Below are 19,341 nucleotides of genomic sequence, written 5' to 3'. Positions count from 1 at the left end.
TCGTAATGTGACTGTTTTCAAAGGCAAAGTAAGAAGGCTTAAATGGAGCTAACTAACTAAATTTCCCCTCAAAAATCCTGCTCTTGATATTTTGCCAAGGCTCACTATTCCTCGATCGTCTAAAGTGAAACAAGGATTCTTTTTTCCACTTAAAAATGAAATTTAAGAAACTCGGCCGGGGATGAGAGACAATTGCCGGCGACGAGAATTGAATTTCGGCAAATTCAGAGGTACATACATATAGCCGGAAATGAGATTTAAAGAAATGGGATTTATATTTCATCTCCACTGAGGACTCTCTGAGAATCGGTCAGACTATGGCAGATCGATCATAAAATAAGATAAGAAAGCAAGAGAGGCCTTTTTGACTAGTCAGGAATCACTAACCAGGGAGCTAATCTTCCTTAGAGCGGATGCCGATAAGCTAAACCAATCATGCCCAGTTGGTCATCCTGAACCGGTAGGGCGGCATTTCAGTTCGGTGCTTGAAACTCATAGAAGATATGGCAAGCATTGAATAAGCTGAATAAGTAAGCGTACTCATTCATTGCCAGACTACATGTAGTTGATTCAAGTCGCCATCTCACTTATCATCAAGGCTTTGGACTCATAGGGTTTTGCTGTTGGCCAACAGTGATAAGACACTTCAAAAGCTCGTCTTTTCAACGAAATATTCTCTTGATAAAGCCGATATAACTGATACACAAGTAAGGAAAGTTGCTAATTTGTAAAGAACATTGTCAGTGTCGTAGTCATGAATCACAATAGGAAAGTGGTCGGAAACGGAACTTGTTGCACTGAGGAGATTTGGTCAGGGAGAGATTCTGCTACATCACTGTCTCCTTGGTCCCTAACCCTTTAAGCCCTAACAGTGATCAGCATCAAATTTCTCCTTGTAATATCAATGCTTATTCAACCCCTGAAGTTATGAGAATTAAAGATCGGATATGACCACTTGGTATTTTACTAACTTCTCCACAGTACTTTTATAAGAAAGTATGGGGACAAGATAGGAGAATTTGTTCTTTGGTATTAGGGGTTAAAGGCTTAACTCCCTACCTCATTGAAGCAGTTGGCTCTTTTTTATACGCCGTGGACAGTCTTCTTTTTCTCTTCCTTTTCCTTTCATTTTTCGTGAGAAAATTCTAGCCGTCTTGGCAGTGGACAGGCCTTGACATCAGGCCAATATAGTAATTCACTCCCACTTTAGAATCTCATTATAGCTAAATTGTGGTTTAATTTCCTGACTGCTTTAGTGGCGATTAGGCCGAAGGTGACTGTTACAACGGGGCCGATGGAGAAGCGGAGACGCTATTATGGTAAACCAGAAACTTGGTAAAAGGGCAAAATTAACTCCATCTCGAAAAAAGCCGCCAAACTAATTGCTCCTTGTCTCGCTAGTATCATAAGCGTGCCGATAAGCATGCGTATAACTTGGCCGGAGGACAGCAACTGCATTGGCATAAGTATTCACGGCGCAAGCAGAGGCTTCTTCTTAAATGCTCTTTTCACTGGGAATTAATGCGGCATTCACAAACAGTAACACAAGGAAAACAAACTTGTGCTTATCTTAGCGAGTACGCTATATAAGATTCAGTGTTTTCATTCTCATAATGATGTTCGGTTCTTGTGTTTAGGAAGATCTCAGCTTTGGAATAGCGTACGTGAAAAACCCGGCAAACTTCCATTTTTAAGCTAGATCTCTGCGGCGTGCTGCAAACGAAGAATGTACCGTATTAAATTACCAATTCAAGGCCTGCAATCGAAACTCTGCTTACGTAAGTTCCATAGCTGCAGAACGTTCCAAAAGTTTTTCGAACTCCTTTAAAGTGTCGTGTTTCGTGAGTTTGGTTAAAGAAATCGACTTCTGGCATTCCAGAGGGTTCTATGTATGTATTCCCCTCTAGGTGACACTTAATTGAGGTCAATTTATCTAATCGATAGGCGTGCATAATATTTCCTCTATTTTAATTACGTCAAATAGCATCTCTGAGAAAGTTCTGAAAGTAAAAGCCAAAAAAAATTGTCCCAGCGTCGTGTTTCAACACCGGGAAGTTTCGGGAGCCGAGTTTGAAGGCGCTGTGATTTCAGCAGCCGGTGTACGTGTAGTAACTGTATCACGGATAAAACCCTGTCTCCAATCATTAAACAAGGAGATCTCGTTATTAATGATAATATATTTTATATACCGCACATATCACATAGTCTCACGGCGGTTTACAATTCTTCTGTGGGGTGAGATCGGACGTCAGCATGTAAAGGCGTCACTGGCAGCCGCTATCAGTAAGGAAAGTTCAAAGGTTGTCGTCAAGAATGCATCTTTGAAAGAGGTCTTTACTACACCGGATAGCTCTTGTGCTGGCCACCAAAAACATGTCGGATAGGGCTTTCGTTCACACACAAAACGCCGATTTTTGGATCGATTTTTATGCCGGAGCGATGCTGCGCTTCTTCGGTCTTGAAAGTGAATCGTCACGTATCGGATAGGTTTTCGTGAAGCTTTCGTGAGTAGTGTGAACAGAGAATCGGACCGAAACGCGTAACGGATTTCAACAACGAGGAGCGAGGATTGGATTCTAGTGGAAAGATGGCGGCGGTTTTGGGCCACTTCTGTTCACACCAGGCCGGAGTAGTTTTCACAACGGCAAAAAATGCTATCCAGCATAGTGTAGACATAGCCTAAAGGTGGTGTAACCGTTAAAAATCTAGGTGATGACTTTAAAATTTCCAGGAAATTTCCAATCATGGTACGCTTGACGGACGTAAAATCATTCAGCTGGCCAGGCTGAACGATTAAAATATTAAGCTACCCTTGTTTGTCGATTAGCGTTAAAGCTTTTATCGTTTTAAATGTCACCTTTTTAATCGCTTGAAGCTATAAATTATACAGATATCTTATCGTTACAAACAGGTCACTTAGTTTTGGACAGATGAAAGGCCAAAGGCAAACCAGCTTTGGAGAACTGAGCTAAAAGGAGGCTACATTCACAAGGATTGTGGGTTACAAGATATGAAAGTCGCAGAGACCTAACCCTGGCCTTCAACTTTGCACGGCACGTACAGTCGATATCCGCTCATAATACGGCTGCGTAGTCCAAAGTGGTTCTCGATAAACATTCTCATATACGAGGATTTCCTGGCTAATTCTTATCACGCCTTCAAATCTTGGGTTGAGCTTCCGTTGAGGTAACCCCGGGACCTCACTAACTTGGGTAGACGCCAGCCATGTCATGCGAACAAACAGACCACCTCATCAGTACACAGTCTTAAATTAATTTTTCAGCAGTATTCAGTAACAAGCTTAGCAAGTCTATCGAAGGAGTCAAGAGCATAAAGACAAAATGCATCTGCAATACAGCATATCATTTTCATCCTTCAGTAAAATATGACGAGACAGGTAGACAAACAGTACTGCAATTGATGCGATAATTAAGTGCGGGAATTAAGATAGTTTTAGTCGTTTCTGTTAACCAACCTCTGATTTTCTTGCCACACATACTGTGGGTAGCTTCGTTTTGAAAAATCAAAACAAATAAGGTTGGATGAATATTAATTATGGGAAAAATAGCTTGGGCGAATAACAGCAAAACATTAAACATATCATTCAGTGTTGTGATCAACATTCACCCAGTACAATATTTCAGTGTCTACTCGGCGAAAGTGAGAAAAAAAAATATCCTGAAAGACTGAAAGCTTGCATTTCAGAAATCTATGTATGACTTATAGTAAATTAAAAATTTTCAAAATGAATTCACGTAGCTAAAATTTTCAAATGGAGGAAATTTCAATTATATTAAACTAAATGACTATTGTCTAGTTCGGTCGTAAACTTCGTTGATAAATCTCAAGGGTCGGATTAAAAAACAACTGAAATTAACTGATATACATTACCACTGTGAGATGCCGGTTGCCTCAGTGGAAATCTGAATCGCACAAAACCATTGCCAAGAAAAAATTTAAGTGGCAAAAGTGAAGAAAGCTTTGAAATCACCTCTGTTGTATTTGCATTTTGTGCCCATTGCATGAAGAATATTTTAAAAATGTGGGATGGAAAATTACTTATGTGACGTCAAAGTGACGCATGCATAAGCTCTCTGCCTGCACGGATATTACATCATTAACACTTCCCACCACTTTCAAAAGAAAATCAAAGATGATTTTGAAAAGAAAATTAACGATTTCCGTACATCTTGAAAGTAGAATATATAATTTAGGGATGTAGCATTTGTACTATGCAGGAGGTGAATTGTTGAAATATCAGTGTCACTAATGGCTCAATACTGTTGTGGCTTGTTCGGTTCAAATTGTTTATTCACAGCTTGAGTTAAGCCTTTGACGTACATTTTCAGTTTACATACATGAAGAGACAGCCACATTAGTGTTTAAGTTTTCCTTAACGTGGTCCTCTGCATTTTGGACATTCGAACGTCTGTCAGTAGTACATGTACATGAAACTAATGCTTTCCAAACCAGCTTTAAATACAAAAGTAAGATAAATTATGATTAATTATCATTGACTCTTTCAGTCATGAGTTTGTCTGAACTTGGTTCTCATGTCGCCGTCGCAAACTAAATGAACAAACAGAACAAATAAAAGTAGGCCATTTTCCGTCTGTCATCGACTCTTCATTTCAAACATTGAGCTTCGCCGGTCACAATTACTTAACGGGGCCCGACTTCAAGTCACAAGACACGAAATCTTCCAACAGAAATAAAGCCTCAACGAAAATCCAGCCACAGTTTCATTCGCTGTTAAGTACACTTTAAATTAATTTTTCTCAGCAGTTTCTTGGAAACCAAGACATCAATTCACAACAAGTATAAACTGCAATCTAACGCAGTCAGACGGCCGGGTTAGAATATCGAATAAAGAAAACGAGGCGAAGGATTTTTCTCACTGTAAAAGCCAACTTTTCCGATTCCTACATCATTCTCTTGTAATAACTAAACGGAATCCTGGCTTTTACAATGATAAACATCTTGAAGGCACAAATGTTTTAAATGAGATATATAAAGAAAACAGATTTGTGAACGCACACTTGAAAAGGCGGAAATGGGTACAATAGACTTCGTGCTCTCTCCGGCAGGAAGTCCGCCTTTCTCCAAGTTCAGTTAATTTTCAAAACATTTTCCACGCACGCAAATGTATCTTAGAGTTTTCGCTGCTATAAATCAAGAGCAAGCTATCTCCAAATTCGTCTTTTGGACAAGTTTCCTACCCTAGGCGGTTTCGAGCCTGACATAAATGGACTCCGCAAATTCCGTTTGAAAATTTTACAACTTAAACGCAATGTAAGTAAAGTGTCTTCCTTTGCAGCTTGTGTTGTCAGTTGACATACATTCTTCTAGACCATGCACTTTATATAAATTCCTACTACATTGACGTTTGATGAATCTCTGTATAGTTAGCAATTAGTTACGAGGCCGAATTTTGTTTGAGCACTGTAAGACTGCTACAGTTTATAGCGGAAAACGTGGACGAGCCGGTGTACTTAATTCAAGCATCTACGACTGCAACGATAGCAAGAACGTCACAAAACAATACGTTTAATGAGCCAAACCATTCGCTCTGCACTTTCGTTATACATTTTGATATATTTCTCTGTCGTGCGCTGCGAGACAAATGGGCCCTTAAACGAAAATTATGATGGCGATGATAACGAGGGTTGTTTACCATTCATTGGAAAGACCGTTGGTCGACAGTCACAGTAAAACGACCAGTGGGATGTACGTGTCCAATATTCCACAAGCGATCCAAATGAAAAGCCTTGGCTGGAACTGGCAGATACGTGCAAATGTAACGCACACTGATTTTACGTTTGGAAATTTAGTTTGGGAATTTTAGACCACCTTTCTAGGAATTCCGTTTTCTCTGGAAATTTTCCCTTTACATCGGCCTTTTAGGAAGACCAACTACGTCTACCATTTACATTCTAACCAAACGTTACCGAATTTGGGGGACATATGGTAGGCAACATGGATCCAAAAATCAAACTGTTTACCGACCAAAACAATGGCTCTGCACATGTATTTTAATTTGACACCCTCTGTAAAACAAACTTTAAAAGAAGGACATTGGAACACGACCAGGAATTCTTGCTTCTATTCCTGAACTTGAATGCCGTTGCTACTAATTATATTCCTGGATAATTCGACCACGTCAAAGTACAAGTTGAAGTTTGAAGTATAACCGCACCGAGTACATCCGATAACGTAGATATTTATTTTTAAGCGACGTTTTCGTTGCCGTCGTGGGTGCGTGAAAAAAAAAATTCATGGTTTTTAGGAGAAGGTGCGCGTACCAGGGTAGATATTTTTTTTATTATTTTTAACCAGAAGGCCGCCCCTTCGAATTCATGCACTTCCTGGATAATTCGGAGGGCAAATTATGCAAACTGAACGAATTGGAAAATTTGCGAAGTAATTTAAAGAACGTGAATATTTTTTCCCCATTCACGTTCAGTTTTCGTTGGCGTTTTGTTTTTCATCGCTATCAGAAATTAATCGGATGTCTAGGACATTTAATCGAGACTTTATCCGCGAACAGCGCCTAGTTGTTGAGTTTTCCTGTGGCTGACTATGCCAAGTATTGGCGGATTATAAAATGGTCATCGAACATGGCTTCGCTTTCGCAAATTGTTGTCTTTTTCTGATACTGCAAGGATACAGAAAAAGTTCAAAGATTGAATTACGATGAAAATCAACTTAAGCTGATATGTTACTCGATCGAGGATGTTATACGAAAATAGGGCGCGGGTTTTTTTTGTTTTTTTTTTTTGGAACTATTCGGGAATCACTGTAGTAGAAATACACGGAATAGACGATATTCATGTTTGTTTTGGACTTGTTCTCTTTTCGGAATGAACAGAGTAGAACATTCATTCTGCCCCTGATATCAGAATAAATAGCCTGCGAGCAAGCTCTCGGGGGGGGGGGGGGGGGGAGAGGGAAGAATCCCCTCCAATTCCCTCCCCTCCCCACTCCTCTTCTTCCCCGAGAGCTTGCTCGCAGGATACAGAATAAACGGAATACAGTTTACTCAGAATAAGAGGAATTGTGTTTTCTTGGGAAGGTTTTCAGGTTTCTGGGAATAGGTGGAATTGAGTTCTTTTGGGGACTGACATTCTGAGTATTCTGTTATTCCTGAGCAGGAATAGGAATCGCTAGAATTGTTCCAAAAGAATGTGCCATTTATCAGTGGTGAAATTATGAAAGGTTAGTTGAGAAAGATACAGATATCGCATAGTAACTGTTGTTGCCGTGGAAACAAGTGATCCCACTAATTTTTTTAAAACAAACACAGTTGGCTAGCTCCGTCTGCTCGAGTTGTCGAAATGCCGGCACTTAAACTAGAAAATGCATGATACCACCAACAACTACAGTAATTTCTAGGACTAGTACTTTCGCTCGAGTGATCATTCTAGAAGAATTTGCTGTTACTGTGTTAGTATCATTACCATCTATGGTCTGTTTTTGCTCCGAATTATATTAGAACTGACATTTCACCCCAAAAATCTGACAGAAAAACAACGAAATGTATAATGATTGTTTATGGTATTGTTAAAAAGTGAATTGTCATGTATATTTTTGACTTGATGATTCAGCTATTTTGCTTTTCATTTTCGCGGCCTTTGTATTTGCGTTACCAAGGAGAAAATTGTTAAAAAAAGAATGAAAGCCGAGAAACGCAATATAACAGAATTGAAAAGCGTGCTTGGCACAAGAAGCGCGTGCATTCGGTTTAGCTTATTTATCCCCGAGCATCTAGCATGATAATTGTGAAAACTCGGCTGTTTTTAGCTAAAAATACCATAATGACACAATTCTCATATTGAATACAGTATTGATTAGGCTAAGCTAGCAAAATAAGCTTCCTGTTAACTCAATCGTAGTTGATACATAATATGCGTGTTTTGAAACTTATATAACTGCACCCTTTTTTATAAAAACGTCTAATTTTGGGGCTGAGGTTGAACGTTCTTATTTTTTGGCAATTTGAGCCTGAAAAAGTTCTTAATAAATCTATGCGGATGTGACATATATTATTTCACAATAATGTTGTTCTTAAATGATTCTGGGAATGTTCTTAGTATGTTCTTAAATTTTAGTTAATCTCAGCCTCAACCTTCTTATAAAAAAGATTCTTATATATAATATAACTGAAAAAAGTGTATGAAGTATAACCTTTCACAAGAGAGGATGTAATCGCCTTTTTCTTATTTCAGACCAGCTAGAGGAAGCTACTTCTCTCGGGCTTCCGTGAACAGCTGCAGCCAATCATTTTTCGCAAGTGAATTCTTTCACGCAAACGTAAAATTGGTACCTTGAATTTTTAGAAAATTAAGTAAGAGATGAATAAAAGGTTTGTCCACTTCCATTATTAAATATTACCCTCAGATTTAAACTGTAAACACCCTAAATGTGATATAAAAAATAAAACTCTGAATGATTGATGTGGTACCGTATTATAAACTAAATGAAGCAATTTTGGATTTTCTCAAAGCCTTCAAGGGACAAATAATTAAAAAGCCAAAACGCTGAAACCCCACACAGTCAAAGCACTTAACAATAACTACCCCTTCCCTCCCCACTTAGTCGAGCGTGAGCTGTCATCAGCCCCCTTGGTGGATAGTCGAGCGGAACAGCTAAAAGCGGAATGACTCAGTTATGCTCGACAGGGCCAAAGCGAGCAAAAATCAAGTCATGTAGCTACTTTAGAAAGCTAAGGGAACGCTTACGGCCACATTTCTCTATACACGAAACATCGAGAAACTGAAAGAAATTCGTGATCAAATAACTCACGGACCTTCGGTTTACGATGACATAACCACTGTTAAGTTTTAAATCAGATGTGATTTTCTTGGAGAGAAACCTTATCGGGTAGCTGATTACAATGACAGGAAGGCTTCACAAACCCTCCCTTGAGACTATTTTTAGTGTTAGTTTGGGTCGCTCACTCGTGAAATATTTTTAAACACTCGAAGAGAAATTTCGTATCTCAGCGCGGTCATGTTATATCCTCTACATATTTTTTGTTTTCTGGAAAAAGGAACCTAAGGCATCAGTTTAAAATATCATGGATTTAAGCTATCGTGGTTTGTCCTTGGTCCTCTGCTACTTACTTAAAACTAGGCTTAGGGCGCATTCCGAATGCTTTTGGAACAATTTTAGCAATCCTTGTTTCGGTTCATTAATAACAGAATTAGAATACATGTACACAGAATAACAGATCTGAAACGAAGGTAGTTTCATTCCTAATCCATTAAGCTAAAAATCTTCCCAGAAGAACGCAATTGTTGTTATTCTGATAAAACTCTATACCCTTCATTCAGGTATCACAGGGGCAGAATTAACGGAATACTATTCTGTTTATTCGGAAAAAAAATCCCCCCCCCCCCACGAAAAAAAAAATGAATACCAGCCGTCTATTCTGTAAACTCCCATTACCAAAAAGTCCCCAAAACAGGCTACCTTAGTGGTGAACAGTAGACATGCACCTTTCAAAAGCTCTATTTTCACTGGACCCTGATAACCTGCAGCTGCATTGTTTTTCAGGGCTGGGAAGATTGTTCTGTTGTTCGTTCTTTTGTCCTCTCGAACAACCGTGTAAGATGTTACAAACGGTGAAAAAAGGTCGCGATCTAGAAATTCGTGGCTAGAATTAAAAAGGTCTCGCCCCGGCGGGCTTTATTTTCTTCGCCGGAGAATAAAGCGAGAATCTAGGCTCCCCACTTCAGTTTTTAGCTGTTATTCAATCGAGAAGAGGAGACACCAAGTGATATATGTGGTCTTTTAGTGGTGAATATGAATCACCAGCCTCCTTGAATGGAAATTGTAACTATACATAAATAAAAATCAATTAACGAGTTTTGCTAAGTTTTGATCTAACCCGGTATTACATACATACATACTTTTATTCAAGGTATCATAAAAGAAAATACAAAAATAACACCTTTAAAAGGAAGCTAAAGAGGTGGACCCTATGTGAATTAACTTCCTAGAAAATAAAAATTAAAATATTAAAACATTGTCCAAGAGGAGTAAAAATTTACATAGAAAACAAATGAAATTATGAAATACACATATACGATTTAAGAGTAGCTAAAACGTCTTAAATTTCTAGCCTCCACAACGAAGCGGGAAACTGTTGATCCATTCGCGCACGATTCTAACATGACTCACAAGGCTACACGTGAATCATAAGATCCGTTTAATGATTACTCATTTCCTGTTACGTGAACTATGTCCGACCCAGTTTTGTGGATTACTTTAACGTCCTATGTTAAGAAAGAGAGTCCTAATGAATGCCATGTTTTATAGCCTGCGAATACAGCCGCCTCTCCTCGCTCCCGGCCCGGGAGCGATGAGAGGCGGCTGTATTCGCAGGCTACATGTTTTATTGCAAGCCCTCTTCGGTTTACTTAAATAGTAGCCTCAGAGATGGAGTCACCGTTTAGCTGTGTCGTTGTCACCGGCTTTGAAAATTTTTGGCTACATTCTCAGAATGCAGTCGATTTGTGTCGCTAACCGTGACCCGTCATTTTTTTATATAAATGCACAAGTTGCTTGTCTCACCTTTGCAAGACAAGTTGAGAAACTAGCTGATGTCAACTTCCCGAAACAAAGCTCGGCTCATATTGTAAGGTTTTCGTTTTGAATCCATAGCGTTAACGCCGACGTGTTACTTCTCCGGATGAAGCTACTCCGTCGTGGAGCAGAAGATGTGCTCTCTTGTAGAGCTCTTTATTTCTCGATACTTTGAAGAGTTTAAATTATTTTGGTTGCTTTTGATAGTCTACCACTATTCGCTCTCGTCAAATAACACTGAGCCGCGAGGCGGTAACAAAGAGCCGCTTTAGTGCTGAAAGAAAGCAAACCTCGCTGACTCGCACGGGCATGCAGTTTTTTTTCCGGTTTAAGAAAACTTTGCTAAGAGATGAGGTGTTAACGTACAATCAATTCTACAAGTTGTATGTAACGCCTGGCAAAGGCCTGCGGCTGATAGAATTGTAAGTTTGTAAATATATACTTCAAAGAATAAATAAGAAAAATTAAAAAATTGCCCGAATACCCTTACCAAATGAAGCAAAACATGCGACTTCCGCGTATCTGTCGCTCCCTTTCTAGCGCTTTATCCCGCACGACAAATATCAGGAACGATATTCTCAGTTTTGCCTTAGAACAGCTCAACAGAACAGTAAAAATCTTTGGTGAATATAATTATACAATAAGCTATCCGGCGATGTCATCAAACGAGCATAACTTGGACTATGGGTTGGCAGGTTTATTCTAGTTCTTAAAACCCTAATTATCATGCTAAACTTTCGCTTCTTTAAAATCGAAACGAAAACTGAAGAAAATTCTGGTTAATATCGCGGAGATTTCAAAGTTGAAGCCGGACTTACCTTCGATTATTGATTTTCTTTAGCCGCTTGCCCACGCTAGCCTGACTGGTTAGATGTACAAATGAACGGTACGGGCAGCTTCTGTCGACAGCGTTAAAATTTTAGCAAATCTTGTGTGACGTCCGTCAATTGAACGCGCGAGATATTGACTAAACAACACGTCACAACTTACCACAAGGAAACTGATAAATTCAATGTCAGCACAAATAGGAAACAGTCACCGCGAGTAAAATGTCATTTCCATAGCTCAGGAAGTCAGCCAAGTGTAAACTGCGTCGCGGCTCGTTCCAAGCCATATTTATGTAGTTTTACATTGCCGGAAGCCGATCAATTGATAAAAATAAATTATAGTCTGACTCCGTACGTCGTTTCAGTTTGAAGGTTCCTCTATACGTCAAATGTTGCCTTATTTAGAACAATTATAGCATTATTGTCTTTTGACAGAAGGAAGTTTATTTAATTCAGTCTTTTAGAGAATGCAGTAACGGAAATACTCTAGAATTATATGATTATGTATAAGGTATGCTAAATATAAACTATAAGGTACATTTAAATGGTGGACTGTGAAAAATTGGCTAGGGACTTTTTGACAATATGGCATTACAGGTAACTAAATATGTCTCTATATCCAGCTGTATTTTACTTCAGTAAAAAATGTGACTTATCTCACTGTCTCATTGGGTTATAGGTGGTCATAAGTAAACAATTCTACCATAATTGAACCATATTTGGTTTCTTGAAGTTTAGATACTTTAGAATAGGGCAGAAAGGCTCCGATCGACGCTTATGTCGACTGGTTTTAATTAAACTGAATCAAACAAGGATTTGATTGGATAAAACTGAAAGAGAAGAAGCTTCACCACTGCTGAAGACGGAAAAACTCACTAACCTACGAGTGTTAGATTTTCCGTGAGGTTATTTAACAGTGGTTTACAAGGAGATGAAGAATTGAATTTCGTGGGGATAAGTCCTTTATAAACCTGTTGTTCTATCGGCCGGTTTAGCTGTAACACGACGATCACTCGAACCCACGGTCGTGGGTTAGACTCCCGCCGAGGTGAAAGATTTTTTTTTGCCTCGTGCAATCTCCCATTTCCTTGCTAGGGCTAACGATCAGTGGGAAATTCATGGATTGACTTTGCCACTCTAACAAACACTACAACGTTAATTCTCTGATCGATCACTCTCTATTTTGATTGACAAACGCGACACCAGAGTTGATCCGCACTGATCTCATCCGTGAGTTACGAAAACAAACGAGGGCTGTCCGATCCGAGTGTCCTGTCGACTGGGCCACGAGGACAAACGAGAACAAGTCGTGAGTGATCTTAAGTATAAGCGACGACAAAGGTAAAACGTTAAACTCGAAAGGAGTTGAGGTGGGGTGGATTGAGTTCATTCTATGCCGATTGAATTCCGAAGTCAAACGACTTCGTGAGCGACTCATCAATACTTCTAACTCAGCTACGAACGGCCGGGGACGAGATCGAATGTGATAACAAGTTCCGACGGATCAGCCGATTTCAAAGTCAAAAGAAAATAAAGTTGTAAGTAGTGAATGGTTTGCGAGCAGTATGCGTTTGCCTCGAAAGCGCAACATTAACTTTACCAACTAAGCTACGAATTGGGGACAGATCGAATTGAAAGTGGATCCTAGTGATTGAGTTACGAAATCAAACGAGGACTGTTCGTGAGTAAATCGTGAAAAAGGTATATTACGCGAACAAAGACAGGGCGATATTTGAGTAAAGAGAGCCAGATTGAGTTCATCTTGAGTATCAGTTGGATTGAACTTCCGAAGACAAACAAGTGCTGTTCGTGAGCGACTCGTGAGTCCGAGACTGTTTGTGAGTGGCTCCGCCTCGTGAGTACAACAGGCAGAGTCGCGAAGTGGAACCAGAGTTGATCGCAATTTCCAAGTCAAAGTGAGAGCTGCTGGTTCGCGAATGACTCGTGATTAAAATCGACAACTAAGTTATGAAGTCAAATCCTTGAGAGAGGTGTTCCAGTACCAGATAACTGTTTTTCAATTCCTCACTGCTAAGCTAACAAAACAGAAAATAGCTCAGAGCTTTGCATATACCAACAAAGTTTTAAACGATTCTAGACTCCCTCATTCAGTCTTCAGGAATTACGACCTGAGTCAGTCCAAGGGTTAGGCACAATTTTCTGAAGTAACATTGAATTCAGCTGAAGGGGCGAAACTTTTCGCAATTGTTGAGAATACGATTGGAGGCGGCGCATCAAAGTAATCAAGCATCAATTCATTTATGAACAAAGAGTTACACAGGAATAGCTCTTTGCGGAGAGCTTTGAAAGCTACGCACAGTGATGCGAAACAAAGCTGTCTTTCTCCAATTGTCCGGTAAGGTACCTTGATTACATCCTCTCGTCTCCGCCAAAGATTTTTTTAGCCTTCAGCTAGCGCCTTGCCGGCTATGATTAGATTTAAGATGAATCAAATTACATCTTTTGACGACGGAAAACGTTTCAAGCGAATCCTGAAAACCGTATAGCCTGTACTGCTGCTGTGAACGCAAAGGATGAGAGGTTTTGACGGAGAAACAAGTGGCAATATGCCAAACCCTGCCTTCAAGTTGCGCGAACATCCGACTTAACATGAAACCGCTTTTTAGCAGAAAACCTGAAAATTCAGCTTTGAGCCCGCTTATCACGGCTTCACGTGCTTGTTGAGACTGTAATAACGATTCAAATGCTTATATAGAAAAATGGTATTGACGAATGAAACACTAATCATAGTTTGCGATGTAGTAATGCTTTTTTCCTCCGCATCATAGACCAGACGCAAAACTTTAGTCGCGTTTTCTCGCTGCCATGCAACTTACATTGTCGGGCAAACATAGCTACCTTGAACCATTATACGGCTTTCAGCGGATCGTGATTAGTCGCAAATTTGAAATATAAAGCTCAAACGTTCTAAAGTTACCATCAAATTTGGAGTGTGTTTTGTTACAAGAAGTGTGGTTTAATTGTTTAGAGAGGACTTTTAAATTGAAGTACTTAACACATTGTTACTCATACAAGCCAAGCGTGAGGCAATGGGTATCTACCAGAATTAGAGGAATAAGAAGATTTTTTTCTCAAAGTCTAATCGTCGTTGAGAAATACCAGCGAAGCCAGGGGAAAATTAGCGGAAGATACGACGCAATATCTTGGAAGTCTCGTTAACAAGAAATTCCCAGCATAACCAGAATTTAGAATTCAGAGCTAAATTTAGTTCGGTTGCAGTACGTAACGGCTAAAAAATAATTGATTTAGATTTCTTGGAGAGAAAGGAATTAGCTACTTAATCTTTTAGGGGTGTTTCAGTACCATAGGGGAAGCACGTTGTTGACGGATGAAACACGTGTTTAAGCAATCAACAAAACGAAATATTGAGAGCAATACTTGATCATGGGTTAGTCACTGACATTAAACTCAGTGATATTAGCCGGAGTAAGCAGTTAATCTTCCTTTATTACAAAATTACTAAAGGAAATCGCGTATTCTTTTGAGTTCGTATACAATAGTATACGGATGTAAACGCAGTGAATTAAAATTCACTATATGCATGCAAGTGTAATGATTATATACTACGCCGGCCGTTTGAATATTTTAAGCAATGCCGCTTGGATAAAAAATTTACGCGTTCAACGTAATGTACTTCAAGGAAATATAAAGTTAACTACGTGCTCTCTTTTTCCGATAGACATTGATTGTATTTAAGCAAGGTGACGTGAAGATAACCCTTCATGCAACACAATGTTTTCGTTTGGACTGTTATCCATTGTCAAGTTACAGGCTCCGATTGAACAAAACCAGTCACGTTTATGTTAAGAGTCAGAGAACACTGCATATGAATTATTTTCATCATCTAACGCACTAAATGTAAAGACAAGTACATTATACTTAACCTGTATGAATCTAGAGTTGTTCTGTCCGCTCTCGGCGTCTCTGCGTAGCTTTCTTGTCTCAGATCGCCTGGTGGCCGCCATCTTGGATTTATATAATTTCCGAACTGGTGGGGAAGTGACGTATGCATGAAAATGAGGGCGAAAGGACAGCAAAAATTTTCGCTTTGCAGGCAACAAAAATAAGAGACAAATTAGTGTTGAGTAACTTACAGCAATTAGTAGGAAATGTTGAGATGAATATCACCGTTTAGCTTTTTGAAGCGTTTGGATCCGAAACACTTTCAAACACGACCTTATTGTACTCGCCTTTCACACCAAGTCGTGTTCCTTCTTGAATAATATAAACACTGGTATCTTTAATTTCACTCGTTCATGAATAAATCATGATTTAACCGCGAAATATTTCTTACTACCGAACAATTACAAACGGTCAACTACTCACAAATATTTGCCCGGTTTAGATTCTAGCGTGTTCGTTCCATTCTGTCAAGGTGTATTGAATGCAAGCGCTGTTTCGGTTGTGCCGTGGATTACAACATGACTGAACCAGAACAAAAAATTTTCGCTTTCTGTTTCGAAGTTTACATCTCAAAAGTTACACACAGCTTAGATGTGCTTAGACGTGCTTAGCTTAGAAGTTTCTCGGTACATCGAATCGCAGAACAGCGTTTTCCAGATCAAGTCTCAGTCTGTTCAAATCCATACGCAAACCATTTTAATTGCCTCTGTGTTTTTTCAACTTTAAGGAATCGTCAAACAAGGTTGATTTTAGTTATTCATCGCACATCGAGGAAAAACTAAAATTCTGGCCATATGTATTGAGGTAGTTCACGAGTTTATCGAAGATAATAAGCTGATCAAAAAGAAACACCAATATACCTCGCGGCAATCCTGGGGCATTTTACTGTTAATTTTTGGAAATATGTTTAAAATGTCTTTCGTTTACGCGGCTGAAAAAAAGCTTGGCTCCGGGAGCTCTGACCATTTGTCAGAAATGACTGACCATACCGCTCGGCCCGTAAATGGCGAGTGTGCCAAGTTGACGGACTGATTCTTAGAATTCTACTAAAATGCCACATTCTGAGAGAAGTGTGCGCCATTTTGAAGCAATTCAAAACAGTGGGATAAAAAACCGTGGATCATTCAAATTGGTGCATCACGTTTATAAAATGATTTTCGGCTTAGCAGGCCTGTTATGACCAATGGAGAGCGCCCTAAATTAGTTTCAAGAGGAACCCTTTTTGCACTCAAGAACGTGCAAGGAGAAAATTCTTAAAATTGATTGAACAACGAACAGGTTTGTTTTAGTAGGTTCCTTCTTTGCCATGCTTAGAATTTCTTCTACGTACATTTAAGTTACTTATTATTACATTTTACAGCATAATAAACCGTACCACAGGAAAATACATGGTCGATAGCTTCAGTTTAATTTTATATTAGTGATCAAAACTTAAGGATTTCATCCATGCGCTGAAAAGCGGAAAGCCGCGCCCGGCTCTTCACAGCCGTGGATTTCCGATGCACTGGTTAAACACCTTGGGTAGAATAAAACTTGATACAACTGGAAAGTATTTTTCAAAACGGGAGCTTTCATTTCAAACATTAAAACCGTATCAACTAAATTAAGGTTTTACCAGTTTGGGAGATCAAAGGTTTCTGTAGTTCGGCAAATTAAAGTAGCAATTTTTCTTGTAAGTAAAGAAAATTTACTAGTACATTCAAAGTTCGCTGTTACTAAGTTCTCCTCCCTTGTGGTCCTTGTGTCGAATGGTTTAAGCAAAACTATTCGCTTGTGTGTAATCGGGGAATAAAATTCTGGGCCCAGTTGTTCAAAGCCCGATTAAGCTAATCCTGGCCGGGCTAATAAGAACTTTGGTTCGAGTTTAATTACACAACAATAAAAATATTTCAAAAGATTTTTGTCCCTTATTTTTGACGTTGACTTTTCTTTACGACTAGCTTAACATTAGAGTTTAAAAACAATTTTAACGAGCGAGCTGAAACCTCGGAATTCGAGTTTAATTGCTAATAAATAAAGTTTTGCCAAAGATTTTTGTTCCTCGGTTTTGACGAACACTTTTCTTTACCATTAGCTTAAAATTAGCTTTTAAAAACATTTTTAGCTAGCGAGCTGAAAACCTCGGTTAACTTTCCGTAGATTAGCGTTACTGATCGGCTTTCGAACAACCCGACCCTGTTCCCTGAATCTTTCTGCAACTATAATTCTCAGCTAAAGTATCCGAACAGATAAATCTGTCTTAGCTTACACAAATTTGTCTTTAAAAGGCCTCAGAATGATCTGGGCACAGGAGACTAAAACATTGTAAGGCCCCATTCAAACTAATGCGTTTTATTCTGAAAACGCATACTTGCTGATGTGTTTCGCCTATCGTCCTCACTAAAACGCCAGAAAACGACAACAACAGTTTAAAAAGTGGAGACTTTTTACAACGCATCGTTTTGAAAACGCTTCGTTTCCAGTATGGTCAGGTGAAAAAACAGTGAGGTAAAAAGTGTTACATTCCATCGGCTCCAGTCCAAATCGAAGCATCTATCCATCTTGTGATGTTAGCGGATGTTAACACATGCGCAATCCCAAGTCACATTCGTTTTCGAGCGTTTTATAATAAATAAATAAATAAATAAATAAATAAATAAATAAATAAATAAATAAATGGGAATTTCAGTGGCACATCCACAGAGTGGCTATTCGTCCAATGTTTCCAGGTCGAATTGGAATTTGGAAATGTTGGTTTTTAGTTGTGGAGGGAGGAAAACCGGAGTACCCAGAGAAAAACCCTCGCAGCAGGGACGAGAACCAACAACAAACTCAACCTACATACGTCAACTCCGGGAATCGAACCTGGGCGTCATTGGTAGGAGGTGAGTGCTCTCATCACTGCGCCATCCCTGCTTAGCGTGGATAGGTTAAAACGATACGAAAACGCTAGTCTGGATGAAAATAATTGTGCTTCGTTTTTACCAAGATGAAAACGCACTTTTTAGGGTGAATTGGTGCCTAAGTGTTTTGCTTAAATGTTCTCATTAGACGCCCCTCTAGTTTAGGCCTTGTGAGTTCGTTCCTTGCTCGTATTGCATCTGTGAAGTGTCATAGTAATTGCAAAGTTCTGTATTTTCTGTGTAGGAGAAGGGTAAAGATAGGACACCAATGATAGATCAGAAAATAACTCTGCAGTGTATGTTTAAGTGCTAAACTGAAACCTTGAATTTCCCACTGAGCGTTAGCCCTAGCAAGGAGATGGGAGATCGATCGCAGAAGGTAAAGAAAAAAATCTCCGACCTCGGTGGGAATCGAGCACACGATCGCTGGATTTGATCGTCGTTTGCTCTACCGACTGAGTTACGAGACCAGTCGGGAGCAAGTCGTGGGTGATTATGGTGGTAATTGCGGCAATGAGAATGTGAAGGGGACAAATGAATGTTATACCGCTAGCACTAGATTAGATTAAAGAATAGATAGATTAAAGAATTAACATACACTTCAGAGTTAATTACCTGATCTATCATAAATTTACGACAAGATCACTTGATTTAGCTAGGTAGGGCGGTTTGATGTTAGCAGCATCATAGAAGTCCTGCAGTCAATTTCGTGTTCAATACACCAGCTTACAAGCTTTAAACTCGAAAAGAAACTGAAGCGAAGTTTCACAGATTATTGAAAATTATATGCTTCATTACATTTGACTCTGATGATCATCTTTTCGGAAATTGCAAATCACAGGCAATTGGCCAAAAACACGATTTGCAAATTCAGGGGTAAGGGGGGAGGGGGTCTTCCGAGCTCTGGAGCCTTGAAAGTCTCTATGTTCAGAGCACGTATTCTGGCTAAAGCGGCCCTGGGTCGTAGCTGCAGTTTTTCTACATGGAAACCTGAATACAGGGTCAACTTGCAGGGGTGCATTCTTGTTATCAGACCCCATAACTTGGCAGGCCCGTGCTTTCGTATGGTAGACCTCCAAAACCATTTGAAGGAACAGAGAAACCGAACGAGAACTGCAATT

General features: G+C 39.4%; 1 protein-coding gene across 4 annotated transcripts in view; it reads right to left on the bottom strand.

The window, feature by feature from the left end:
• Window positions 1-15,423, bottom strand: part of LOC146481815 (uncharacterized) — a 33,515-nt gene extending 18,092 nt beyond the window's left edge. The window contains exon 1 of one of the 4 annotated variants that reach the window (XM_085107871.1): window positions 15,320-15,423. In XM_085107871.1, the coding sequence (XP_084963997.1) occupies window positions 15,320-15,400 (81 nt within the window). In that variant the 5' untranslated portion in view covers window positions 15,401-15,423. Of the gene's footprint in view, window positions 1-3,891; window positions 4,020-11,077; window positions 11,188-11,405; window positions 11,644-15,319 lie in introns of those variants that run through there. The other 3 variants (XM_085107874.1, XM_085107876.1, XM_085107875.1) reach the window with 3 other exon arrangements.
• Between the last annotated feature and the right edge of the window lie 3,918 nt (window positions 15,424-19,341).

This window comes from Pavona decussata, unplaced genomic scaffold, assembly GCF_977016875.1.
Source record: "Pavona decussata unplaced genomic scaffold, jaPavDecu1.1 SCAFFOLD_48, whole genome shotgun sequence".
In the NCBI taxonomy this organism is placed as follows: Eukaryota; Metazoa; Cnidaria; class Anthozoa; order Scleractinia; family Agariciidae; genus Pavona; species Pavona decussata.
This window is presented reverse-complemented; position numbering and strand designations above follow the sequence as displayed.